This window comes from Cavia porcellus, unplaced genomic scaffold, assembly GCF_034190915.1.
Source record: "Cavia porcellus strain 051 isolate PalLab524CR breed Dunkin Hartley unplaced genomic scaffold, mCavPor4.1 scaffold_15, whole genome shotgun sequence".
Taxonomy (NCBI): Eukaryota; Metazoa; Chordata; class Mammalia; order Rodentia; family Caviidae; genus Cavia; species Cavia porcellus.
In genome coordinates, this window is record NW_026947498.1 from 68784861 (window position 1) to 68811637 (window position 26777).

Sequence of the window (26777 nt, forward strand, 5' to 3'; positions counted from 1 at the left end):
ACGCCCCGTGCGTCACGCACGCACAAGGCAGGCCCCGCCCCCGCGCACCGCCCCCGTCCTTCCCACGCCAGCGCTGGGTGACTTTGAGCTTGCTAGCGCCGCCGCTGCCGCGAAAGGTTTTGTGCAGTCGGCGGAGCGGGCGGCCATGGGGATCCTCCGAGGCCTTCGGCTAGCGGCAGGTGAGACGCCGGCCGGCCTGGGGGCGGGGGAGGCCGCCGCGCCGCTACGGCTGGGGGAATCCTACGGCCTCGCAGGCCCTGGAGTTGCTTGTTTCCGCCGCCCACTCCGCGAGTGGCTTGGAGTGCTTTGCTGGCAATAGCAGGAGAGAACTGGGGCAGAGCGAGCCGCTGCTTAGCAGACCCTTAGAGCTGGCCTGTTACCCTCCCACCAATTTAAGGGGCTCTAACTGCTTCCCTCCTTACCTCCTTCTCCCTAGCCTCCAGTATGCTGGGTCCTTTATGCATCTGCTGCCCCTGGGACGTCACTCTGCTTTCCATCCCAACTTTCCCCCTGTGTTAGCCTATTTCTCTACGCTTCTCCTTGCCCCCCCCCTCACCTGAAGAGTTTATCTCATCTGCCAGAAAAACGTAGATCTGAAGTTTCTCCACTGTGTATGTATCTGAAAAGGGAAAGGAGTTAATTAAGTGCTTCGAGGGAAGGTGTCACGTAAATACCAGATCACCAGTTTGTTTTTGCAGTAAACATTTACGTATGATATTTTGGAATCGGGTGATTCGCCTTGAGGAAACCAGTAGAGCTTTCTAGGAATAGGGGCTGAGAAATCGGAGTGCTTGCATCTCTACTCTTGTAGATACCCGAGCAATTTACTATTTTTGTTACCGTTATGAGCTTTGAAGAGATGTAGTGATCTTTTGTTTCATAGTACCAAGTTTTTAAAAAAGTTGTTCAGTTTAAGTTTTTTAGAATTCTTATTTTATGGTATTGGGTATTGAATCAGGGCATTGTGCGTGCTACGCAAAGCACATTCCCAAACTCAGTTTAAGGGTCAAAGGAAGAATATCTCTAAACGTTACTGTTGACCTAAAGCAAGTATACATTGTAAATATAAATGAAGCAATACAAAAATATGGTAAATGTCGAGTAGTTTCATATAGCCAAAAAGAGGGGAAGGGGCTATGTGAATTTATCTTGTGTTACGGTGGAGATTGGACTGCAAAATGTATCACAAACTAGAGGTTATTCTTTTAATCACAAATATCCTCTCTACCAATAAAAGAAAAACCTCAATGCTATATTTTACTTCATTTGATTTTGTCAAAACTATCTCATGTCTAACTTTTTTGTGCACATCCTGTTAAGTATTGCACAGCTTTGTAACCAGGCAAATGTAAGAATCATTGCTCTGTAAAAAGATTAAAACAAACCGTGAAAGCATATTGGACTGCTAAGAATTAAGACTCATAATTAGTTACTCTGTTTGCCTTGACACTATACTTAGTATCATGGAAATTTTCAAACCTTTGTGCAGACTTCTGATACTTCAGAACTTTACTATTGGTCATTTAAACAAGACAATTCACTGTGCAATTTACTGTTTTATGTTACATAGACAAAAGTGGAGTGGTTTGGTTTGGTTGTTTTGAGACAGGGTCTCAGTATGTAGCCCAAGCTGGCCTTGAATTCACCCCTATCCTCTTGCCTCATCCTTCCGAATGCTGAAATTACAGGCTTGCACCATTGTGCCAGGCCAAGTAACAAATTTTTAAATCATACTAAGAATGTTACGTGCAGCTGGGCATGGTGGCACACGCCTATAATGCCAGCACTCTGGGAGGAGAAGGCAAGAGGATGCATGTTGGAACCCAACCTGGGCAATCTGTGAAACCATGTCTCAAAATTTAAAAGAAAAAAAAAAAAGAAGAATCTTACTTCACCGGCTCTAAATGATCTGTGCATGTCTGACATGTTTACCTATTTTATACCTGAATGCTTTAACAAATGTTACTTTATTCAATTTCTGATGCCAGCCCTCTCAGGCAAGTGTTACATCTCCTTCTTATAAATGAAAGCGCATAGGTCAGAGACTAAATGACTTGTCCAAGATCATTTCATCAGGCAATATGAGAGCTAAGAAGAGCAGCAGTGCCCTCCACTTCTGGATCTGTGGTCCCTGCCATCATTGAAGCTGCCCATTACAGATAGGCGTGTGCAGCTAATTGTCACAGCCAGGTGGGGCTTATTCATGTAAGTGGAGCTCATGAAATACAGGTTTACTTATGAAATAGAAACATGCATTCAGGTACAAGTGGCTTTTCAAGAAAGAAGACTCATTTAATAAGCAACCTTAGTCAAAGGAATAATAGATCAAATGATGTAATCTAGGTATACTTTACTTATCTAGAATGTTACTTGGAATAAGATTTTCTTGGTGCATGACTTTTTTTTTTTTTTGAAGTCACTACATAGCCCAGGCTGGCCTTCAACTTGTGGCTATCCTCCTGCCTCAGCCTCCCACATGCTGAGATTACAGCCACATGCCACCAAAATTTGATGCTTTAAACAATGGACCTTTATTGTTTCCATTGGAAATCTTTGCTGAACTCCTTTAGCAAACAATATAGACTTCTATGATCTTGAATTTGTTTATTGTGTTTAGGGATGGTTGTAGGAACAGATAAGGGTTGTTAATTTGCAATCCTTGCACAGCTCCACGGATGAAACACTGCGCAAACTTCTGAAATTATATGCAGATTTTATGATTTTATGCTTCTTAAGAAAGACAGTCCAAAGCTTTAAATTCAGAGCAGTCCATGTTCTTTGCATTAGGAATAAAATGACTGCTGATTCACACTGCTACAGTGAAGAATGAGTCTATTTTCTTCAATACTTATGGCTACTTCATTGTAGATAAGCAATACATATATGTGTGTGTATATATATATATTTATTAGGTTAGCATAGTTTTATTAAAGATAAGAAAAGAAACATTCTCTGCAGAGTGTGTCAGGACCAAGTGAAAGCAGGAAAAGAAGTGCACCCTGCAGCACGAGGGTGGCCCCCCGTGCAGGAGAGAACACAGAGCTCTAGCAGTTTTCTCACCTGTTTGCTCCTGAAAGTAGAATAGAGTAGAACATTGTGTCTTTCTGTAGGATGATGAGTAGGTCAAAAGAATGGAATAGCCTTAAAAGAATGTTTCTTAACACTTTCAGAAAACTTCCGTTGCCCCAAACTCCATTGATTGACTGGATTTTAAATGTATTTATTATTACTACCAATGCAGTGGGCTGTGGGCTGCCTCCTTGTCAGTTTAGCCCGTAGCCTGGAGCATTACAGTCAAGATGTGTTTTAGAAGTCATACAGTCCAGTCCCTGGTTTTTGTTTGTTGGTTGTTTTGTTTTGTTTTGTTTTGTTTTTGTCTTTTTGAGGCTAGGTCTCACTGTGCGGTTCAGGCTGGCCTTGGGCTCACTTTGTAACCCAGGTTGGTCTCGAACTTGCAGCGGTCCACCTGCCTCAGCCTCCTGAGTGCTGGGATTACAGGAGTGCGCCTCCATGCCTGGCGAGTATCTGGTGTTTTGTAAATGAGGTAAATTGTGACCCAAGAACAGAAATGATTTACCTAGGGTCACATAGGTACAAAGTCACAACACCACTTGGCTCCTATTCATACTTTATTTTACCACATCTTGCCCTGTCATTGTGCTTCATTTGTTTTTGCTCACCACCCCAAATGTAAACATGCCCATTTTAACTATTGCCATCTTTGGCTTTGCTTATTCACTCCTCTGTGTTTTGCCAACAGGTTTTTAGTGAGCAAATATCCTGTGCCTTGTACACTGTGAGATCTCTGAAGTAAATTAACTATGCCACTTCCTCTTGCTGGTTTATTACAGAGAATAAACCATCCTGTGTAATGCTCCTCGAGAGCCTATACGAAGCAGAATACATTAAGTTTTAGATTATAGAACTGATTATAAATCCTACTGCCATGTCCTGGAGCTGTCTCCTGTTATGTTGCATATATGTCCTAACATTTTCAAGTTGGTAATGTTATATTGGGAGTTTGAACTCTATAATGGTGCAGGTTTTGGGCAAGCATTATGGGTAAGTCAAGGCCCTTCCCAAGAATCAGTACACTACTGTCTTCAAGAATTCAGAGAGAAGAAAAGTCTTGCAATACGGTAAGATTGTCAGCTAAAGGCTCCACTGAAACAAGCTGTGATGCTGACATGAACTTAAGGTAGGAGCAGTAAGGAGTCGGGAGAGAGTATGAGAAAGAAAGGACACAAAGGAGAAAGGATCACCTTGGGTTTTGATCAGGAGGTAACAGGAAGTAAGGTGTGGCCTTCTGAGGAGTTTGAACTAAATGAATTTGGATTTTTGAAAGAAGCCTCCAAGCAGGAGAAATCATCAAGCAAATTCACAAGGCAGCTGCTTACAAGAAGGTATACTGCTTCCTGCAAAAATGTTACAGTCCGTCCATGAACCAAGTGATAAGGGAGATGACAAAGGAATATGTCTAGGAAGTGTCTTAAATTATTACTATGAGTTTGGGGACAATGGCTAATTTAAGATAGGGCCTAAAAAGTTTTTGGGGTCCACAGTTTAGCTTAGCAGCACAAACACCTGCCTGGCAAGCACAAGGTTGTGAATTCAATCCTGGTACCCAAAAAAAAAAAAAAAAAAAAAAAGTCAGTAAAAACAAGTGTTTGAGAACAGAAGACTGTAGAAGTATTGCCCCATTGTCAGAAATAAGGAAGCTGGGGCTGGGGGTTTAGTTCAGCAGCATAAGCACCTGCTTGGCCAACACAAAGTCATGAGTTCAATCCCCAGCACAAAAAAAGAAAAAACATTCAAAAGACTCATACATACAGGTGCAAAGTCCTAAAAATGTCTGGGAAAATCTAGAAATAAGAAAGCTGGGAAAAGAATGAAGAATACTACCAAAGATTATTGTTAAGTTTAGCACAAAAGATAGGCTATTGAGTCCTAGGTAGCACTGAGTCATATTGGTCCATGATGAAACTTCTTGGGAAGACCTGAGGATGTAGGAAAGTAAAGCTAAGGAAACCATCGGTGTGGGGCTGAGAACTAAAAAGCAGCAAAAGTCTCCCTTTGGAGGCCTCCCACCTAGTACACGTGTTGGAAATGGCAAGAGGACGTTGGAGAAGCTAGAGCACAGAGATTGGAGGGGAAGCGAGAGATATGGCAGACAGTGTAAGGAGAGATTGAGTCCTTGTAGCAAGATAAGATCAGTAAAGTCAGATGGTCCCAAAGATGGGGAGCGTAATGTGACCAAGTGATCAGAATCAAAAATAGATATGAGAAAGAGGTCACCGCAGTTTTAGTGATGTAAATGAGGAACAAAGCACTGTGGTGGGATAAATAATGGGTGATGAAGGCAGTAGATACATGCCAGTTACTTGATCATTTGAGTTACAAAAGGAACATTTCATGTTTTATTTATAGCACCTGTTTGAAAACAAGTGAATGTTTTATACAAGTTGTTGGACTCTCAGTATTACTGTGAAAAAGTGATACAGGAATTCTCATTGTTTACTGGTGGAAGTATATCAGCTTTTTTCAGAAGTAGTTTGTTACATACATGAAGAACCTTTAAAAATTTTACTTAAAGCTAGAGATATAGCTCAGTGATAGAGCACTTACCTAGCATGTGCCAGGCCCTGGGTTCAGTCTCCAGCACTGGAAAGAAAAGAAAAGAGATTTATCCTGCCACTCAGGAGGATGCTAAAGTTGGAAAATTACTTGAAGCAAGAGCTTGAGACCAGCTTGGGTAGCACAGACTCTCCCATCTCAAAAAACAGACAAACAAAAACCAGTAGGAAAAAAGATTTATGTGGAAGAGTGGTCATCAAAATACTATATGTAATAGTGAAGAAGTCCATCTCTGGAGCATAATCAAATTCAGGTTACATCTCTGTGTTGAAAATTATGCAGCCATCAGAAGTATTTTTAATATTTGAGAATTGTATTCATGACTTATGCAAGTTATATATTATCTGATTATGAAAAATGCACTTTTTATTTTTGATACCGGGAATCGAACTCATGACCTCACGCCTCCCAGGCAGGCACTTATGCCCCTGAGATAAATCCCCAGCCCTGAAAAATGCAGTTTATGTAAGAGCATGAAGAAAAAGTCTAGAAAGAAATACAGCAAGTTGCTTTCTCTGGGTGGTGGCATTGTGTGCTTTTACTTTGCTTTATACCTTTTTTTTTTAGCTTACAAATTGTGAGAATGAACAAGTATTACTTTACAATGGGAAGTTTTTGGATTTTATTTATGATGGAGTGACGCCATGTGGCAGGGGAAAGGAAGGAGGCAGAGGTTGTGCTGGTGTGGTACAGTGTCTCTCAGGAGTGCACCACAGACGGCACGGCTTGCTCAGTCCTACCCAAGGCTTCTTCCAAGCTGCCATCGAGGATGAGGTAGGGGCTGCCTTTGTTCCATAAGATTAGCTTAGTGGCTCAGACCTGGGGAGTTTCAAGTAGCCACTGTGGGAGTGAGCTAGAATGTTGATGGGAACAGAAAAGGTCTCCAGGGAGAAATTTAAGTCCTCACTGTAGCTTGACCCCCCAAAGACACAGGAGAATTGTAAGACTTTTTGCATAAGTCTCCTCCCCATCCCCACTTGAAAACTGATCAAGTTCCAAAAGTGTGTTTACAGAATCTTTATTTTTAAACTCTGAAAGCTTTTTGTCACGTAAACAATCGTATGGTGATTAGCTTACAAAAACTCAATATCTGTCTTGCTTATTTTTCTTCTCATTGTTTTTTATATCTTCTTCATTACAACCAATCTGTGTCCTTTATTTCGTCCCTTTGAACTGCAGTATCGTGACACACCCAAGAGGGAGTTTGGTCTTCCCACTCTGCTCCCTTTCTCTGTTCTGCCCTCACCCCAGCTTGTCCTACATTCTCAGGATTTATCTTCCTAAAATGCTGCCAGTCATTGTCATTTGTCTGTTCAAAACTGCTCTGTTTGGCAAAGCCTTTTGTGGGTGTGGAAGACAAAAGAACTCGCACTGGCTGGAGCATGCATGGCCAAGAGCCTATGCTGGAATGAGGCAGGTCATTATCACCACTTAGGTTCAGAGCCCTGGAAATCAGCTCGACCTCCTTAACATGGTGCTCTGGCTTGTGAGCCCTGTAGGGCTGGCGGGCAGATGGGAGAAGTCAGAGTCACATGCAGGAGCAGAGCAGAGCAGTGTTTGAAGCCAGAAATAATTTGTCATTTGACAGGCTAGCTACAGAAATGAGATTTTAGCCAGCCCAGTCTGATGATGAAAGAGAAAAGATTAAGATGGTCTTTCAGGTTCATTCATGTGTTATGGTGTTAGTCTTTAGAGCATCCCAGCTTTGCTTCTAATGTGGAAACTAAATCAGTGTAATTACCGTAACTTAATTCATCTTCTAGATGTCCTGAGCAGTTATAAAATTCGGCATACAGTTTCATAAAACTACAAAGTACAGTGTTGATTGGTAGATGTGTAGGGGCTTAGCTATCCCCAGGAGAAGCATACATCTATCCTTTTCCTTCTCAGACCTAAAATTGACTCTGATTCACAAAACAAATCTTTGAAAGTTTCTTCTTCAGACGTGCTTTTTCTTATCATAGCAAATAGCATAGAACTAGTGTCTTAGTTACTTTTTACTCGTCGCTGAGACAAAATACCTGATGTCCAAGTTGGGAAAGGTTTATTTCTTACAGTTTCTTGGAGGTTTCAGTCCACACTCAATTGGCTCCCAGGCAGGCGGGCATGGCTGGGCCGCCTTTCATGGCAGCTGTAAACATCAAACAGGAACTGGCAAAGAGCAAGACACAGCTTCTTCCTGCCATTACATCACATGCTGGCTCCACCCCTATGTGGATGGAGCACTGACACCATCAATCCAAGCACTATACAATAAACTGTCACAAATGAACAATGCCAACTCATGAGGCCTGGGGGCCACAGACATAAACCATGACATTCCACCCCTGGCCCCCAGGACTCATGTACATCCTTTATACAAAAGACATTTAGTCCACCTCCAAGAGTTGTCAAAGTCCTAACAGCTTCAGCATTACTGAAAAGTCCAAATCCCAAGTCTCCTCCCAAGATCTATGGCAAACTCTTAACTGTAACCCCCTGTACAAATGAAACAAGATTAAACATTTCTGAAATGCAAGGCACAAGATAAACATTACCATTCCAAAAGTTACAAACAGGGCAATATAAGGTATTGGAAACAAAGCAGGTCCAACATCCAGCAGGATGAACATTAAGTCCTAGAGTTCCATGCTCAGCATCTGAAGCAATCTGGTCACAAGCTCCAAAAGGCTTGGGTGATTCCACCCCCAGGGCACTTCCAGAGATATCAGCTCCTGCAGCTTTTCTCTTAAATCCTCTCTGCTTGTTTTTTGCAGCTTTCCTTGGGTCATCCACGTTCCTGGCTTTTCCAAACTTCTAGTCTCCATTGCACCTTTGGCTTCACACTTACATCCTCACAGATTGCCCTCTCAGGGGCACACTGCTTGGCCTCCCAGACCCTTTGCAATCGAGATGGAAGCTGTTTTACCCTCAGAATTCGTGCATTTTCCTTACACCTAAAATCTGCACCTTGTGGATGCTGCCAAGGTTTGCTGCTAGCTGAAGCAGTAGCCTGGCTTTTCTCTCTCTTGGCTGTAGGGATCAGTTGCCTGGATTGCAGGGCTCTGTTTACCTGATTGTGAGAAAAAGCTTCTCTGTGTTGCCACCATTCTGGAACCTCATGTGGCCGCTGTCACCATTCTGGAACATGGCGCTGCAGCTTTTCCCTCTGAGCAATTTTTTTCACCTTTGCTGTGAGGCTGCACAGGGTGGGGACCCACTTCCTGGGATGCCCTGGGGCCGTCTTTCTTATCCCTCTGTTTCTCCTCAGGAATCAAAATCTCAACTCTGTCTTTACAATCCACAGCCTTCCTGGAATTTTCCTTCGGGCCAAACTCACAGCATTGTACATTATCCTGCTGGGCTCCAGACAAGCAGTGTAAGCTCCACCTGTGACAGGGTTAGACATGCACATCCTCGGTGGGCACACTGAACACTCAGAGGCTGAGGCAAAAGAGTCAGAAGCTCAGGATCAACCTGGGCAAATCAGCAAAACCCTGACTCAGAAAGTTTTCAAAAGGGCTATTATGTAGCTTAGTGTGAAAAGGCCCTGGATTCAGTCTCCAAAACTGCAAGCAAACAAAAAGAACAAAGAAAAGAAAAGATAAAGAAATGCACATTCTTATGCTCTGCCTATACCTGCTTAATCCTAATTTCTGGCAGGGTGCCCTGGTCATCTGTACTGCAAGTTCTCCAGGTGATTCTGATGCACACTAAAGTTTGAGGACTTCTGCCTTTAAGGTTAATATCAGAGCTGAGAGGCAGCTGTAAGGCTTCCTCTTGACTTCCTGCTAGGGTCCTGGAAACACAGAGCTGGGTCAGCCTAGGCAGGACTGGAAGGGCAGCTGAAGGCTAAAGGGCTGTTTTTGGTTACATTTATATGTTTCTAGTGGTGACCCACTGGGGGTCAGAACATTTTTTTTCTCAAATGTCCAGAGCAATATGTTCTACAGCTTGGAGATAGAAAAATAAAGTTGTGATACTAATTTATATTTCATTTTGTTACAGTTGTAAAATTAAAAAAAAAAAATCACATCAAGTACTTCGTGTTTAGGCTTTTAAAATTACTTGTACTTGGTATGTTATTTCTCATTGGTATAATTAGATCATACTTGTATGTATTGTAATCAGCACTTATACTTTAGGAGGTAAAAGTTACTGACATGCAGTATAGAAGTTGCAAAATGTGGGAGGTACTTTCTGATCTGAGTAAGCCTCCTTATCTTCAGTCCCCACCACCACCCCCTGCCCCAAGTACGCCTCTAACCTGAGGCTACTTTTCTCCCCGTGACTCGCTCCCTTCACTCTCACTGACCTGCTGTTTCGTTTTTTGTGGCTCTGCAGCCACTTTAGGGCCTTTGCACTTATTCTTCAGTCTTTTTGAAATATTTTTCCACCAGCTGGCTGCATGGCGAGCTGCCTTGCTTTACTCAGAAGTGGCATTCTCAAAGGGGACCTCCCTGGCTCCCCTACCTAACATTTCACACATACATGCACAGCTAATCCAGACACACCGCCATTCATGTGTCCCTTTACTTTTTTCTCCGTGGCACTTAGAATCTGAAACAGACAGACAGATAGATAGGTTTCTTTTCCTGCCCAATAGAATGTAAATGCTGCTGGCACAGATTTTTTTAAAATTTCTGTATATGCCTAAAGCAACGCGTGGCATATAGGTTTGCATTTATTGAATGGATATCTCCAACGTGCATTTATGACTGAGAGTAAATGTACAGATTAGCATTTTTTGCTTTGTTGTTATTTTTCAAACTGAGCTGAGAGGTAATTTGTCTTTTCCTAAATAGCCTCTTTTCTATTCCCCTAAATTGCGTACATTCTAAATAAGAGGGTTAGAAAAGGACAGCTAGCTGAGAAAATAGTGATTGATTTTCTCCCTTTTCTGTTTAGAGAGCAGAGTGCTCGTAGGCATGCCTTCCTGCCTAAACGCCCTCCAGAGAGGAGGAGTGGAGGGGTATGATGTGATCATAGACTCTCGGGGAAGAGAGAGGCCCAGGGATGATGTTCATATAGTTGAGTGTCAAAGTAAGTGAACATAATGCCACTGAGCTGTGCACTTACAAGTATTTAAAATGATAGAATTTATGTATATAAATTTTATCTTATAGAAGGTTTTTTACTAGTTCTCAACTTACAGTGCTCAACCAGCAGTAGCGGTGTTGCCAAGAAACTTGTCAGAAATGCACATTTCCTGCCTCCACCCCAGAACTGTTATTCAGAAACCAGACCGAGGTGACCCAGTGATTTGTATTACGCTATAACAAGCATGCAACAGACTCTGATATGCACTGAAGTTTGAAAAACACAGGGTTAAATCATTGTCTTCATCCTAAGAGCTAGGAAGAATTAATGAAGAGATTCATAGGCTTTTCTCATGCCCTCATCACTCATAATTACCTGTGTCAGAAAATTGTGACCACCTTAGGGATACAGTTGAACAGCACCCTGAGGTGTCTGAAGATGAACATTTGGAGTAATATTGTGAAGCAAATGTATTGTTCTAAGCACCCACTGTGTTTCAGCGTCTATAACCCGCGAAATCATTCCTGTTTCAATAAATACTGCAGTATCAGATTTAAAATGAGAAAACAACTATAATTTATTTTTCCTGGTAGGGGACATCTTTTGCCCCTAGATGGCACTGATGCTGTACTTACAGCAGACCCAGGCAAAGCTTTTGGGGGTCACAGACCTAGGTAACCAAAATGAATGAGGTCTCCTATGAAAGACATCAGACTCCGGGTAATCACTCACCTTTCTTTCTTTTCTTTTCTTTTTTTTTTTAGACGGGGTCTCGCTATGCAGTTCAGGCTGACCTTGAGCTCACTTTGTAGCCCAGGCTGGTCTCGAACTCTCAACAATCCTCCTGCCTCAGCCTCCCAATTGCTGGGATTACAGGCATGCGCCACCACGCCCAGCTAATCACTCATCTTTACACAAATAGAGGCCCTGCCTTTTAGTACATCAGGGTAAATGTTACAGAAAGTTAAGGTCCGTACTAGCCATTGGTCCCCAAAAACACAGAAGGCGATTTTAGTTTAAGGGGAAAAGATTTTTTTAAAGCCTACTCTGAAGGAGACAAGGTGGCTTCCAGTCACCTCAGATCTCAGTCTCCAAATGGTCATGTGTGAAAAGGTATATGACAGATAAGGGAATGAGGAGATAGGCAGTAGACCAGAAGTTTCTGACCTGTCAAAGTGAAACCAGGCTGGGCATGGTGGCAGACACCTGTAATTCCAGCAGTGCGGGAACCTGAGGCAGGAGGATTGTGAGTTTGAGCCCTGCCTGTTGTCTCGTGACCAGTTCAGACTGGAAAGGCTCCCTTGAGATCTGGGTAGACTGGAGAAGAGATGGAGTTGTGGGAGCATCTCAGCATGCTTTATTCTCAGGTGCTCAACTGCGTGCACTCACATGGTGGTCCTCCGGCTCCTGGCTCACCCACTTGCACAGCAGTCCTCACCCAGTGACAGCAGTCTCCCCCAGCCCTCGTGGGAGTTAACAAAGTACACAGTGGTGGCCATGTGCCAGAAGTGGCCTTAGTGATATTGGTTATTTGCGCTGGCCAGCGAGACCTTGGCTACAGAAGTTATCTACCCTGAGTTACTGGACAATGGCGCCTGCGCAGGAGCCGCGCTAACCTAGAGCCTGCAGACACCTGGCTCCCCCTACCTTCGTGGCCTGAGCGAAGGCACTGCCATAGTATGCCTTCACGTTTTTCTACACATGAACAATTCCGTGGTACAGAGAAAACTTGTCTTTAAAACATGTAAAGGGCTTGGCCGTGTGGTTCAGTTGGAAGGCCAAATTAAGTCCCCAGTACTTCTAAAACAAACAAACATGGAAACTGGACCTTGGAAACTGGACCTTGACCTCCTGCGCCAGCACCTGCAAGGTTCTTTCAGGCAGACAGGCCAATTTTGTGACAGAGGGTGCATCTGTGTCCATTCTGGTGAGCTGAGGAGAGGGAAGGTGTGGCTTACTTTCTCAACATGAGGAGACTGAAGAAGCATCCTATCTTTAAAAAGATTTTTTAAAAAGGTCCTACTTTTTGAAGAGTTAGCTCAGTCTCTGTTATCTAAAGACCTGAAAATCTGTTCCTGCAAATGGCATTGAAAACTATTGCAAACTGTCAAAAATCAGTTTTTTCAAGACCCTGGAGAATAACCATACGTTTTAAGGATCTGAGGAGCAAATGACTGGATCTTGGAAGAACAGCAAGTTTTAACCTCCCTTAACCTCCTGTTCTGTTTCACAACCAGAGTAGCTGTGAGAACCAGCAGCCTAACATGCTGACGGAGGTGGGAGGATGGATTTGGAGAACTAGGAAGTGGGGAGACAGAAACAAAGGGAAAAGGAAGAAAAGATACTAGAAAAATTGGAAGCAAAGCCTTTGTAAATAAGGAGGGGAAGGGGATTGAAGGGAGAGTAGGGGAAGAAAGGGGGGAAAACTAAAATACAGCATGTACAAGTGTTACGTGTATCTAAAATGTACCAATAAAACTGAATTGTTTTGAGACAAGGTCACACTATTGTAGTTCAAGCTGGCCTAGAACTCACAGCAGTCCTCCTATCATGGCTCCCGAGTGCTGGGATTACAGCCATGCACCACCATACCTGGCTAATAAAATTAATTTTTAAAAAAGAGAATTTGGCTCAACACTTGTAATCTCAGCTACTTGGGAGGCTTGAGGTGGGAAGATTTCAAGTTCCAGACCAGCTGAGACTTTGTCTCAAACAAAATTTACAAAACCCAAACAGGCCAAATTTTACAGTGTAGAATTATGTACCAATCAATGTATAATTCTAAAAATCTTTACACAAAGCTGACATCGTGGTGCTGTGCCTGTAGTCCCAGTTCCTTGGGAGGCTGAGATGGGGGTCATTTGAACCCAGGAGCCTGGGCAAAACCTTATCTCAAAAAACAGCAAAACTCTGTCTAAAACATATAAAGAATTAAAAAAAAAATCAGACCCCCAAAATTCAAAGATCCAATCCAAAAATGGGCATCTGAGATAAATATACACTTCTCAGATGAAGACATACAAATGGCAAATAAATATATGAAAAAATGTTCATCATCATTACTCATTAGAGAAATGCAAATTAAAACCACACTGAGATTCCATCTCACTCCTGAAAGAATGGCCAGGATCAAGAAAACCACCAACAACAAATGCTGGAGAGGCTGTGGGGTAAAAGGAACTCTCCTCCCCTGTGTAGACTGTTACAACCATTGTGGAGGTCAGTCTGGAGATTTCTCAGAAAGCTGGCATTGGAAGTCCCATTTGTTCCAGCTATTCCCGAGGCATATCCCCAGAAAAACTGAAAGCATCATACTACAGTGATATATGTGCACCCATGTTTATAGCAGCACAATTTGTGATAGCCAGATCTTGGAAACAACCTAAGTATCCATCAACTGAGGAATAGATTAAAAAGATGTGGTATTTTTATACAATGGAATACTAAGCTATAAAGAATGATCACATTGAGATGTTTATAAATAAATGGGCATAGCTTGAGACCATACTCAAAAGCGAAATAAATCAAACTCACATGTAGAAATACCGAATAGTTACCCTAGTGTAAGAAATGGTAAGAATACATAAAAGTATGTGATAAACATGATTCCCCAATTATATTGCTTTGAAGCCTTATAATGTTTTCATTCGTTAATTGGAATGGTTTTATTCTGGGTTGTTTGATTTTATTGTCTGTGAGGGTATGAACAGTTATTTTGAAGAAAATAAGACAATATAATAGCTAGTGCTGATTAAATATAATCTTGTTTTGAAGTCCCATGAAGCTTTTGTTCTTCTGTCTCCATTGGTTTATCATGTTGTATCTTATTGGATTTTATTATATGTGATAGTATAAACAAAGTTTTTTTATAGACAAGGAGATAATATAGAAACCATTGTTCATTTTCTGTTAGTTTGTTCTAAATACTCTGTAATACTTTCATTCTCTTGAATGGTTTTACACTGTCATGTTGTGTTTGATGCTATAATGTACGAAGTTATACTCAAATATTTCAAGGAAAGAGACACTGTGGTAGTTACTGTTATGTCAGGTTATCTTGTGGTGGAACACTATGTTGCTTAAATTGTTCTGACCTGCGTTATTATGTTGTTATGTCCTCTTTTATGTTAATCTCCTTTCTTTTAGTTTTAATTTTTAAAAAAAAACAGCAAAACTACACAAGCATTCCCATGAGAAGTCCACACACAGTCATATTTTTTAGTGTTGTGTTCAAAAGTTATTTTTAAGCAAAGGAGAAAAGTGAGAACCGTTTCTCACCTACTGTGAGAGATGTGACCCTATTTTACTGCTGTTCCCTCCGTCCCTTCCCCTCATGTCTCCAAACTGGGTCTGCAAGACCTCCACGGCAAGTCTTCCCCTGCTCGCTTAGCCGCTTAGCACTATGAGGGCCATTCCTGCCCCGCACACAGCAGCTCAGCACTCCTGTTCGGTCACACAGAGCCTCAGTTTGCCGGGTTCTGGTCAGATAGGCCCCTGGTCCTTTCTGGCTTGCGTCCTGTTCTGTGACCCATAGTGCTCCCTTTCTCCTGTGCCTTAGCACCTGGGCTCTTCTGCCCACTGGCTCTCCGGAGTCTCTGCCAGGTCTCGGCCCTGGTACCACAACCTGTCCTCAAACTGCCCTTCTCTTCTCCCTCCCTCATCTCAGCGCTGTCTGGATGTCTGTGCTTTTAATTCTGATTAATTATGGTTAGATTCCATTATTCATGCTGAAAGAGAAAATTACTGAAGCTAATTTCTTAAAAGTATTGCTTATTTTAAGAAAATATCTCCAATTGTTCTGTTGTGACCTGTGTTGTTATGTCCTCTTTTATCTTAATCTTTTTTTAAATAAAATAATATCATAAAGACCTTAATGGGTACACAAAGATAAAAAGAAAATATTTCCTACCATTGTTCACTGAAAAGGTTTAGAAATGGTGAAAAACTAAGATCCTCCCTATGATATCTGTAAAAGTATTTTCTCAGGGCTAGGAGTATAGCTCAATGGCATGAGTGCCTGCCTGACAAGCTCAGTACCCTGCCCCCAAAATACTGAAAGTATTTTCTCTTTATTTTTTTTATTTGAGGCATGTTGAGAAAGGGTTCCACCGTGTAGTCCAGGGTAGCTGCAGACTCACTAGGTAGCCCAGGCTGGCCTAAGCTTACAATCTGCCTGCCCCGCCTTCCAGGTGCTGTGGTTACAGGTGTGTGCAGCCATACTGCCAAAACTTTGACGATCCCTAGGAAGAATGTGCAATTCCAGGTCAAGGGCAGGAAAGGTTTTAAATGAGCCTGAAATGTCTTGTCGGAGAGTGTGAATTCTCTCCGTGAACACGGAGCGTGTATTGATAGGACTCAAGAACTGACCTCAGAGGATTCCCAGTCACTACAGATGGGAATATTTGAGCATTAGAGAGAATAACTGAAATACACTGGAATACATCACGTGTTAAAATGCAGTTCCTTAGGCTGTTTTAAACCAAAGGTCACCTGAAGGTTACAAGGAACTCCAGCTGATCAGTTTGAAAACTAGCAAAAAAAAGAATGAAGCATTAATTCTACATTTTGTGTGTGGCATACTTTTGTATAACCACATTGTGTGGGAGATAGAAAAATGGAAAGCCATTTTGCAGCCCCTTATGAAGAATGGAGCTAGGAAAAGTCACTTTTGCTTCTAAAAACAGATGAAGCTGGGGATGTAGCTCAGTGGCACAGCACCTGCCTGGCAAATGCAATGTCCTGAGTTTGATTCTTGGTACCAAAAAAAAAAATCCCTTTCAGTATAGACAGATTGCAGGTTGATGAGAAACTTTTTAAGGGGTGGATCAGACTGGTAACATCTACTGATCAATTTTGATACCACAAAAAAAGGCAAAATTGGCACATAGGTCTTGATGTGGTGGGAAGTATGCAGTACAACTGTGTCACAGTTTTGCTGAATTTGAGTTTTATCAAGTTTCCAGAATCTCTTTTCAGGTAAACTGGAGTTAGAAAAATGTTAGACCACACCAGGATGCAGTGAGCAGAATCAGAAATGAGGGAAACTCATGACTCTACTTCTTCAACTAATAAGTGCCAGGAAAAACTTACAAGGGAGAGGAAATCTATAGGTTCAGAGGGACTCGGGGAGCATCAACATATCAAGTCTGCACCATTAGAATAAATTGACCATTAAAATCCTCCAGGGAATTTACACTTGCTATGATTTGATCATATGTTGTGGTAAGGATATATATTTTAGAGGTATTCTGGATATGATTTTGAAAAACTGATTTTGAAATATTGGCAAAGAATGAATGTAATGGTTAGATGTGCTTTAATCTAGAAGTGGGTACAGAATGGTTAGGTTTAGATGAAACAACGTTTATTGGAAGATATTGACAGTGAATACATAGGGGTTTGTAATACTCTAGTTTATGTGCTGTGATTCTAAATTTTTAAAAACTGAGTAGTTTTTATATACAACTATTTATATATACAGCTGATGGGGAGCAGGGTGCTGGGGATTAAATCAAGGCCTTCACACATCTTCAGCCCTTTTTATTTTTTATTTTCAGACATGGTTGCCCAGGTTGCCCAGGTTGCCCAGGTTCGGCTTAACCTTTGCTCTTCCTGCCTCAACCTCTAAAATGCTGGGATTACAAGTGTGTGTCACCAGAATTTATCGTCTTGAGAAACCATTTTATTCCCTTTCTTTAAGACTTCTTTTTTCTTTTCTAGGGAATTTTTTTAGGTTATATGAAAGCCATGATTCCTCATCACTAAGGCTTACCAGGAATACTGATTTTAAGAGAATAACTGGATTTTGCACCAAACCACAAGAAAGTCCCAAAGCTCCAACCAGTAAGTTTTTATTGGTTTTCCAGTTACAGACTAGATGACTTCCAAGGAATAGGGCACCCTGGAATCAGAACCCCGAGGAGAGGGCGTGGCAAGACCCCCTGCATCATCCCTGTCGCACAGCTCAGTCTCCCTCATCGTGCTCCCCTTCCTTCTGCCCATGTGCCATTTTGGTTGCATGCTTCCAGTCACGCTGAGCTTTCTGTGTAGGTCCAGGTGCACCACGCAGCTCAGACCTTCTCACTGACATTGCGTGGGAAGAAAGGGTATGCCATGTTAACTGCGATCCACCTGTCGATTCTTCCAGAACTAGGCCCAGGCAGGTCTTGGCGAGTGGGAAGAATGATCCCTAATGAATGTTACCAAGTGCTTAAAAACACTTCTGCCCTTTGACTTTTTGTTCTATCCCAGGGTATCCTAAAGGATAATCAGTGTGTGTAGAGAAAGCTTGGAGTACAGTCTTGCCATTTTTATGTATTTTGAAAATTAGACATACATTAAAATGTTCATAGGAAATGGTTAATATTGTATGTTAGGTCTACTTAGTGACATTATGCTTTGTTGGAAATGGTGCTTGTAAATATCATATACTAGTGTGGAAAATGTTACATTAATGAGCAAACCAAATCAAATGTTCTATATAAGCATCTACATCACATACACGCATATGTAGGCACTTACATCCCTACATGCTTATGGGGCTAAAACTGAGACAATTAATGGCAATTAAAATATAATGGTTGTCAGAGATGGTACTGCACACCTGTAAGCTCAGGCTGAGGCAAAGGGATTGCTGTGAGTTCAAGGCCAGTCCAGTTTGAACTGCATGGTGAGACTCTGTCTCAAAACAAACAAACAAACAAAAATACATATATATTCACACACATATCTATCTATATATAGTGGTTGTGCTGTAAAAGAATTAGGGGTGGTTGCAATTTTTCCTTTTTTAGATCTGCACTTTTCTGAAATATTCATAATGGATACGTCATAAGAGTTTTTTAAAACTAAAAAGTATTATTCCAAGTATTAGAAAGATACAAAGTTAAGAATTGTTTCTGTGCTTTAAACTTCTTTTCATGCTTTGGTTCTTTCTGTATCTTTTCTCTGGTGACTTTTCTTTTTTGCGGTCACTTTTGTGTGTTTTGTGCATTACTCTTTTTTTAAAATTTTGAATCAGGGTCTTGCCAAGCTGCCCAAGCTGGGTTTAAGCTTGCAGTCCTTTTATCTTTTGGCTTTTTGGAGACAGTCTTGCTTTGTGGGTTACGCTGGCCTGGAAGTTTTGGCACCCTCCTGCCGCAGCCTCCCACGTGCTGGATGACAGTTGTGAGCCTCTGCTCCCGACTCCAAGGTCTTTTAAATGTGATTGCACCATATAAACTTTTTCCTGCCCTATTACAGTCAGACAAGCTCCCGCACTGTCCGCCCCCCTCCTCCTCTCTCCCCCCCATTCCCACCCGTCACATCCAGATCCAGACCCGCATTCTGAGAGTCTAACCCAGAAACTATCTCCTGCTGGGCTGTATTCTCGGTGGATTTTTTCCTTTTTTTTAGGTAGGGGTTGTTAAATTGCCTAGGTGCCTTCAGCTTGTGGTGCTCATGCTGCAGCCTCATGAGCAGGAGGGGTTAGAAGTATGTGCTGCCACTCGGGCTTCGCTATTCCCTTAGGCTTCCTTTTCTCCCTTTCTTTGCATGTGGTGTTCATTCACTTTTTGGTAACTCGGGCTTGTATCCAGAAATAGTGCTTTTATTTTACCTCCGAGAGTTTTAGAACCTCATCTGAACATTCCTTATAGGAAATTCCATTCAAATAAAGTTCTAACAAGGGTGAAGAGCCACCCCGGCATTTGAGTAATGAATAGCTGAGCGAAAGTGGCATTTTACTGTAGCTGAAGCTGAGGAAGTCTCGGGTAAGCGTTCTGTTTGCTGTCCCCACAGGCACTTACAGCCATCGAGTGCCGCTGCACAGACCCACGGACTGGGAGAAGAGGATCCTGCTGTGGTCAGGGCGCTTCAAGAGCAAGGACCAAATTCCAGAGACGATCTCGTGAGTGCCGCGCCTGCCTCTGCAAGCAGCTTCGCTTCTCACTGTTTGAATGGAAAAACTGTACCTCTGAGATCTGCCTCTTTAAATCCTCTGAACCAAGTTCAGCTCTGTTTTGTTTTGTGAGACAGGGTGTCATTTTATAGTTCAGGCTGGCCTCAAACCCACGGCGATCCTCCTGCTTCAGCCTCCATACTGCTGGGATTACAGGTGTGCGCCACCTAGAAACATTTTTTAGTCCTCTAAATGTTTTGTCTTTGAAAAGTACCTGGAATGAAAACAATGTTTGGAAAAAAACACTTAGCCCTGGTGTGTTACATAACGACAGTGAAGAGCTCTGAAGTATAGTTGATTCGGCTTCAGCCCCTAGCTACAGAAGTGTGACTAACCCATGCTTCTTGGTGGGCTTTTAACCTGGGTATGTCAGTTAGGTACCAGGGCAACCACTATACTCTACATAATCTCAAGATTCAGCTTTGGGCACAAAAGTATTTAGGCCTAAGAGTGCAGCTGGTATAGCTTGGCCCTGAAGTGTCCCTGAGAGCCGTGTGTGATTAAGGCTTGATCCTCAGGGTGGCGCTGTCGGGAGGAAGTGGAAGTTTTTAGAGGAAGGGCCGAGCAGGGAGCGCCCTCAGGACTTGCAGTGCGTCCTCACAGGGACTGCAGGGCTCTGCTGCTTCTCCTGCTCTCCAGCCAGGAGGCAGCGGTCTTGCGCCAAGGCTTGTCTCTGCCGCCACCAGAGGCCTGGAGTGACGGGGCAGTTCATGGCACTGGAACCTCCAGAACCCTGAGCGGGAATCAGCTTCTCTGTACAAGTTGATTACCTCAGGGATGTAGTTGTGGAGACAGGTCTACCACTGCAGAATCATCTCTGTCTGAGGCAAGAAAGAGTGTGTTCGTTCTATCACTGGTTTCCTCATACCTGGTCTTGGCTGCCGTGGTGGGTGTTTTCACGGTGATGAGAGCAGGGCCTTCCAACCCAGGCTTTCTCAGCTTCACTACCAGTGACCTGGGGCCAGGGTCTGTTTGCTCTGCAGAGCTGTCTTGTGGGGGGACATTTAGCAGCAGCTTTTGCCTCTGCCCCCTCGATGCTACAAACTCACTGTCAGTAACACCAAACAAGAGATGTCTAGAGCCAGGAAAGGTGGCCCGTGCCTGTAATCCCAGCACCTGGGAGGCTAAGGCCGGAAGCTGAGCTACATAATGAGACCCTGTCTCAAAACAAAAACAAAAGGATGTCTGCAAACACTGCCTAATGCACCTTGCAGGGACAGAATGAACACTGTCACCACCCAAATTAGAAGCAGTGCTCCAGCCTGATGCTGAGGACACTGACCAGCTGGCATTGTGGCCAAGTGGGGTTCTGAGAAGGCCATGCTGGCGGCCTTGCCTGCACCATCCCACTTGGAGACAAGGACTTCAGACAAAGCCCCTCAAGTTCCCTTGCAGCAAAAACTCTTCCCAAACGCTCTTGGTTTTAAGTTATGGTGGGAAAGATCTGGCCTTGTACAGAACATCTTTTCCAGATGGGTATGCTGTATTTGCTTTCTGCCTGTGATAGACTGCATAGGGCCCTTCTGCTTCTGTCCATCCAGCTAGGTAGCATGTTCTTGTCACTAGAATGATTTTCTTTCAGCAGGGAAGTCCTGGTCCGTCTCAGCTTCCCTCTGAATATGCCTGCAGTGAGTAAGCTGGCATGTACCCAGTGCCCTCATTGGTGCTCTGCAGGACACCTCCCGTAGTCTGCCGTATGGTTTGGTCAGGATTCCCCGGACCACAGCGCTGCCTGCCGAGCCCTCTGGAAGGTCTGCTTGGGCTGGGCAGCCGTCTGTCTCCACGGAATGCACTCATTTTCGTTGCTTCCGATGGTGTGGGTGGCAGTGTCGTGACCTTACTGCATGTGTTTCACTGCTTTATGTTCCCTTAAATGTAAAATTCATGTTTTCCATGAGGGCCCAGCGCTTCAGTTGGAACTACCAGTTCACAGAGACTCCTGTCAGATGGGTCGTTGTGGTAGGTGGGTTTCAGATGCTCTTCGTCGAGCACTCACTGTCTTCAGAAGCTGTGCTTCCTGCTGCCCTCCCTCATGACCAGCTTCAGTGCTGTCCAGCTCCCAGCTCTTGTAGCTGGAGAGCTCTCAGGGCCTGGCTGCCTGCCTGTACCGACCCAGACCCAGTGATTCCCCCAAGTACTTTAAAAGAGCCATCTCCTCTCCTGGTTCTCAAACATATGTTAAATGTTGGGCGGCGGCGGGGGGGGGTATAAAGCATGAAAGGACAAGGAAAAAACAGAAATAAAGCTTCTATAAATAAGGGGAGGAAGAGGGGTTAAAGGGAAGAGAAGGAAATGGGATAGAAAGAGGCAGCAAGATACATCGTGTATAGGTACAGACTTCAGGGGTGAATGACATCATTATGTGTATCTAAAATGTATCAATAAAATGAAAAGTAAGAAGCACTCACATTCTGTCCCCTGGAGACAGTGGCTGCCTGTGGACGCCTCTGCTGAGGAGGCCGGAAGTTCTTCAGCCTGGGCCCTGTCCACGCCCCTGACTGACGGGAGGCTCTGCCCAGCGCCCGACAGTCACCAGTCCCTGGGAGGCCTTAGCTTTCATGCAGGAGCAATGGTCCAGCCAACCCTGGACTTTCTGTTTCGGCACTTGGCTATTGGACAGGATAAGAGAGCTGCGCTCTCAGCATTTGTCAAAGGCCACAAATGCCAGTGCACTGTCCTCAAGTTACAGCAAGGACGATGAAGGGATGGACACTTGCAGGGTCTTTCTCCCAGTTCAGATGAATAATATCTTCCCACTCAAGACAATGAAAAGCTGGGTTAGATGGTGGATGTTGTCTATTGGTTTCCTTTCTAAATTGTGTTTTATGTTGAAACCTACAGCAGTTACTCTCGGCATATACTTCAGATGAGTATGTCATGTAATCTGAAGAACCCAGAGAGAAGTCGCTGCTGGTTTCACTTTTAGCATTGGCAGCTAGAAACTTGAGAACCAACACTGGGGCCAAGATTATGCTTTGTAGGTTAATACATTATGCTGTTTTCATCTTTGTTGGTTTTTTGTTTGTTTTTGTTTTGTCTTTTTGAGACAGGGTCTCACCATGCAGTTTAGGCAGGCTTGAGCTCACTTTGTAGCCCAGGCTGCTCTCAAACTTGAAACCATCCTCCTGCCTCAGCCTTCCGAGTGCTGGGATTACAGGCATACACCACCACTCCTAGCTTTTTTTTTTAGAATAAAACCAAGCAAAATAAAACAATAAAGCCAGTCAAAACCAGACAGTGTGACACAGGATTTCAAAACAAGATGATAGAAAATCAACAGTGGTTACCATAATGCCTCTGGTCGTCTTCAAAATAGCTGTCCATACCTTCACACATAGTAAAATCAAACAACAGAGAAACAGAATAGAACCAATAAAAACAAAACAATGAATGCAATACAGGACTTCAAAACAAGATAATAGTAAATTCAAAGTGGCTACCACAATCTGTCTTGTCATCTTTGAAATAGCTGCCCATGCCATCAGATACAACAAAATCAAACAAAATAAAACAGAATAAAAGCTAACCAAACAAAACAATGAGAATGATACAAGACTTTGAAACAAAAGACAATAGGGGATTAACAATGGCCACCACCTTCAGGAGACCCCCCATGTATGCTACATTGCGTATTGTTATCCTCTGAATAGGTGATCACACTATTGGCTTTAGGCCTGCAGAGTCAGTGAAACAGTAAACACTACAAGCATCAAATTGTATTTGACCTCATTAGCTATCACCACAGCCAGATCAGCTGGTCGCTTATTTTGGAGGGAGACTTTGGCTCTTTTTGCTTATCTACCTGCTGGCTAGAAGGGGCTGGGGTCTGGCTCTCCCCTGGTGCCCGCCCACACATGGCACCCACTCGCAGGAGGTCTTAGCTTCTTGTTGACTTGTTCTCCTCCCCCACCACATCTTTGTTGTTCTGTGCCTGGCTCTATTTTCACATTTCTTCACTCATACTTTGCTGGGTGAGGTAACACATGCCTGGAATCCCAGAACTTGGGAAGCTGAGGCAGGAAGAACACAGAGTTCAAGGCTAGCCTGAATGTCAGAAAAAAATCATTTATACTTCAAATTTGTTTTCTTGCTGTTTATAAATAAAAAGTTGTGAAAATGGCCTATCATCCCCAAGCTATGGTGAGGTCCCCAGATTCTACTGCTTTTTCTCTACTGCTTATGGAAACACTACTACACTTTGGAGTTGTGCCACACACTGCTTGTTACCCTGCTGTAACTGAGAAAGACAAAGGTCAGTAATGTCTGTGTCACTCCTGTTGTATCCAGGTTTGAGATGCTCGATGCTGCGAAGAACAAGGTGCGGGTGAAGATCAGCTACATGATGATTGCCCTGACAGTGCTAGGGTGTGTCGTGATGGTGATTGAGGGCAAGCAGGTGAGAGCGGGTTCCCCTCTGTCCCTGCTCCCCCGGGAAGCTGGGAGGCAGGGAATGGCCCCTCACTTCCCTCTGAGAAGGGGAAGGTGCTTCCTGCATGAGAAGGATTGGACACAAAACAAGACCCAGTGGTGCTGATGGGAGAGCTCCGCCTTGGACAGTTAGCAAAGACTAATTCTGCACGCCCACGAGCAACTACTTTGGTTTTGTATAAAACATGTTGCTTATATAAGAATTAAGAAATAGGGAGCTGGCATCTGTGATAACCCTTTGCATGTTTGTAAAGCATCCTCTGTGTGTGTGTGTCTGTGTGTGTATGTATTTCCCCTCCCCTTCAACAAAACTGGCACTCTACCCCTGTGCTGCAGCCCCAGCCCGAGTTTGTTTCCTTCTCAGTACTGGGGATTGAACTAGGGCCTTTACAATGAGCTACATTCTCCAACCTTTTATAAGTTTAAAAAAAAGAAAAAAAGTTTTTTGAGTCCAGGTCTCAGAAAGTTACTCAGTTGCCTGGGCTGGGTTCAGATTTGCAAACCTCCTGCCTCATCCTCCAAGAGTGCTGAGATTACAGGAGCGCACCTCCACACTGGGCTGATAGTTGTTTTTATATTCAGTGGTCCTGACCAACCCTTTTTTAAAAATGTCTAATTCTGTGTGTCACAGTTGCCATGTGAAAAGAGATATTTTGTAACTGTTACCAGATAGGAAAAAGATTCTTCCTCACATCCTTGATTCCAAAGTATAAGTAAACATTTGGCTCTTTGGAATCTTAGTTACATGGAAATACTGACACTTTAGGTTGACTTCAAAAGAGTACAAAGGACCCAGAACGCCTAGTCAAAGTTCTTTGGAAAACACTTACCTGGTTCATCTGTCCCCACTCTGCCCTTTGTGATAGTTCTCAGACTAAATCCTTCAGGAGCACATGGACCAGGTACACAGCGTTCTAGAATCCTGAGAAGTCTGTGTTGCTTTTCTATGTGATTATATACACAGCGCTCACTTCAGGAACAGGTTATTCTCCTGGGGATCTTAATGACAGGTGTACACTGTGTGCCAGGAGAGTTCCTGTCAATATTGTCATGGCATCGACATTTCTAAATCTTGGCAAATGCTACTGAAATGGAGGGGGTTTTTTTTGACTGGAGGCAATTTAGATAAGTTAGCCACTGCATATGTTATCCTCACCATCATCTATTTCCATTTCTGCCTTAACCTCCCTCATCTGTTTTCTTAAGATAAGGTCTCCCTTTGTAGTTACAGGCACATATACCAAACCCCACACCTTACCTAATTCTTTGCATGTGACATAACACAGATGCAAGAAAAGACCAGGTTATATGGAGTGAGTTTCAGTTATTTGGCCGGAAAATGTTGAGAGTGGTCTATAGGTCAGCATCATAGAAATGTAACAGCCACATGGGGGACACCAGGGGTGATTGCCTTTCCTGCTGGTATTTGTTCAGAGTGGCGTTTTAGGATAACTATTACTGGAAGTCATCAGGAACAATATTTTGATAGTCTAAGGTTCCCAGATTTAGAGCAAGAGGCCACAAAGGACAAAAAGGAAGAGCACACACCTTCGCTCAGATGGGCGGCCTCAGAAGGAAGACATGGGCGGGCAGTGCCCATCCCTGCCTGCCCTCAGGCGAAGGTAGGTATAGCCCCCCAGCCTGCTGCAATCACTGTTCAATTGTGCTTCACTTTAGGCTGCCAGAAGAAACGAGTCTTTAACAAGCTTGAACTTAGAAAAGAAAGCTCGCATGAGAGAGGAATCAGCTATAAAGGCCAAAGCGGAGTAGCAGAGGACTGACTCCATGCTGGCTGGATTGTGCACATCCGGAAATAATGCAGCAACTGCCTGTGTTGAAGAATGTGGAATGTTGATCCACTTCTAAATGTGTCTCGCACAAGCTTACACTAGTTCCCTGTAGAGGTTTGAATAAATTCTCTTAAAGAATGAGTTGTTTGTTTTGATCTAAGTAAAATGCAGCCTCCCAGCTCTTGGGGGAAAGTAAAAATGAGACAACTTATTTCAAATTTAACATTTCTTTAGACAATCTGGTACTATGTCATAGTTTATTCCAGTCATTACCAAAGTGATATCCCTCCAGAAACTAAAATATTTTAGTGTGTTTGTGTGTGTTCTGTTTCATTTTTGTACTGGTGCTTGAATTAAGGGCCTTCACACTGGGCTACATCCCCAACCCACTCCTTTTTTGTCTGTTTTATTTTAGACAAAGTCTCTGTAGTTCACTAAATTGCCCAAGCTGAACTTGATTTGTAGTCCTCCTGCCTGCCACTCCCAGAGCCCTGGGGTTACACAATATCATCACCACACCCAGCTGTGTGGACTCACTCTGAAAAGATAAGGAAGGCCAAATGAGCACCCCTTCCAGGTGTCACAGAAAGCCAGTCTTTCCAAATGTTGGGTGCCTTTTGAGGGGCTGGCTCCCAAGAAAGCTCCCAACTACATTATCTTTGGGCATGCCAATAGATAGAAGCTTCTCAGAAAGCATTTTGAAAACGTCCTGTCAAGGTATATTGAGTGGTCTGACCAACAATCGTGGGGTTTAGAAACCTGCCGTCATGGAGTTGCTTGAGACTGCCCAGTGTGCTAGTGCCATGGCTGAAGAGTTCCCAGTTGGTCTGTTTCCTACCGCTTGAGAAACTGCATTTCTCAGTGATGAGAACTTCGTGCATTTTCTTGCTAGTGTTAAAAAAGCAGCATTTAAACCTAGCATGTTGTCATTTACAGTTTTGACTTTGGAATACCAACTTATCTCATTT

General features: G+C 43.3%; 1 protein-coding gene across 1 annotated transcript; it reads left to right on the forward strand.

Moving 5' to 3' along the window:
- Positions 1 to 38: 38 nt before the first annotated feature.
- On the forward strand, positions 39 to 25947 carry Fam162a (family with sequence similarity 162 member A). Its single transcript, XM_003464121.5, has 5 exons — positions 39 to 179; positions 17374 to 17496; positions 19432 to 19540; positions 23879 to 23987; positions 25697 to 25947. The coding sequence occupies exons 1-5, from the start codon at positions 146 to 148 to the stop codon at positions 25787 to 25789; spliced, it is 468 nt and encodes a 155-aa protein (XP_003464169.1). The 5' UTR covers positions 39 to 145; the 3' UTR covers positions 25790 to 25947.
- The last annotated feature ends 830 nt before the right edge of the window (positions 25948 to 26777 follow it).

Excerpts from the sequence above, each read along its gene's own strand:
- Fam162a (XM_003464121.5), top strand. The coding sequence starts at position 146 with ATGGGGATCCTCCGAGGCCTTCGGCTAGCGGCAG. Across the intron at positions 180-17,373 it reads AGGCCTTCGGCTAGCGGCAG|GGAATTTTTTTAGGTTATAT; the intron begins GTGAGACGCCGG and ends TTTCTTTTCTAG. Across the intron at positions 23,988-25,696 it reads TGGTGATTGAGGGCAAGCAG|GCTGCCAGAAGAAACGAGTC; the intron begins GTGAGAGCGGGT and ends GCTTCACTTTAG.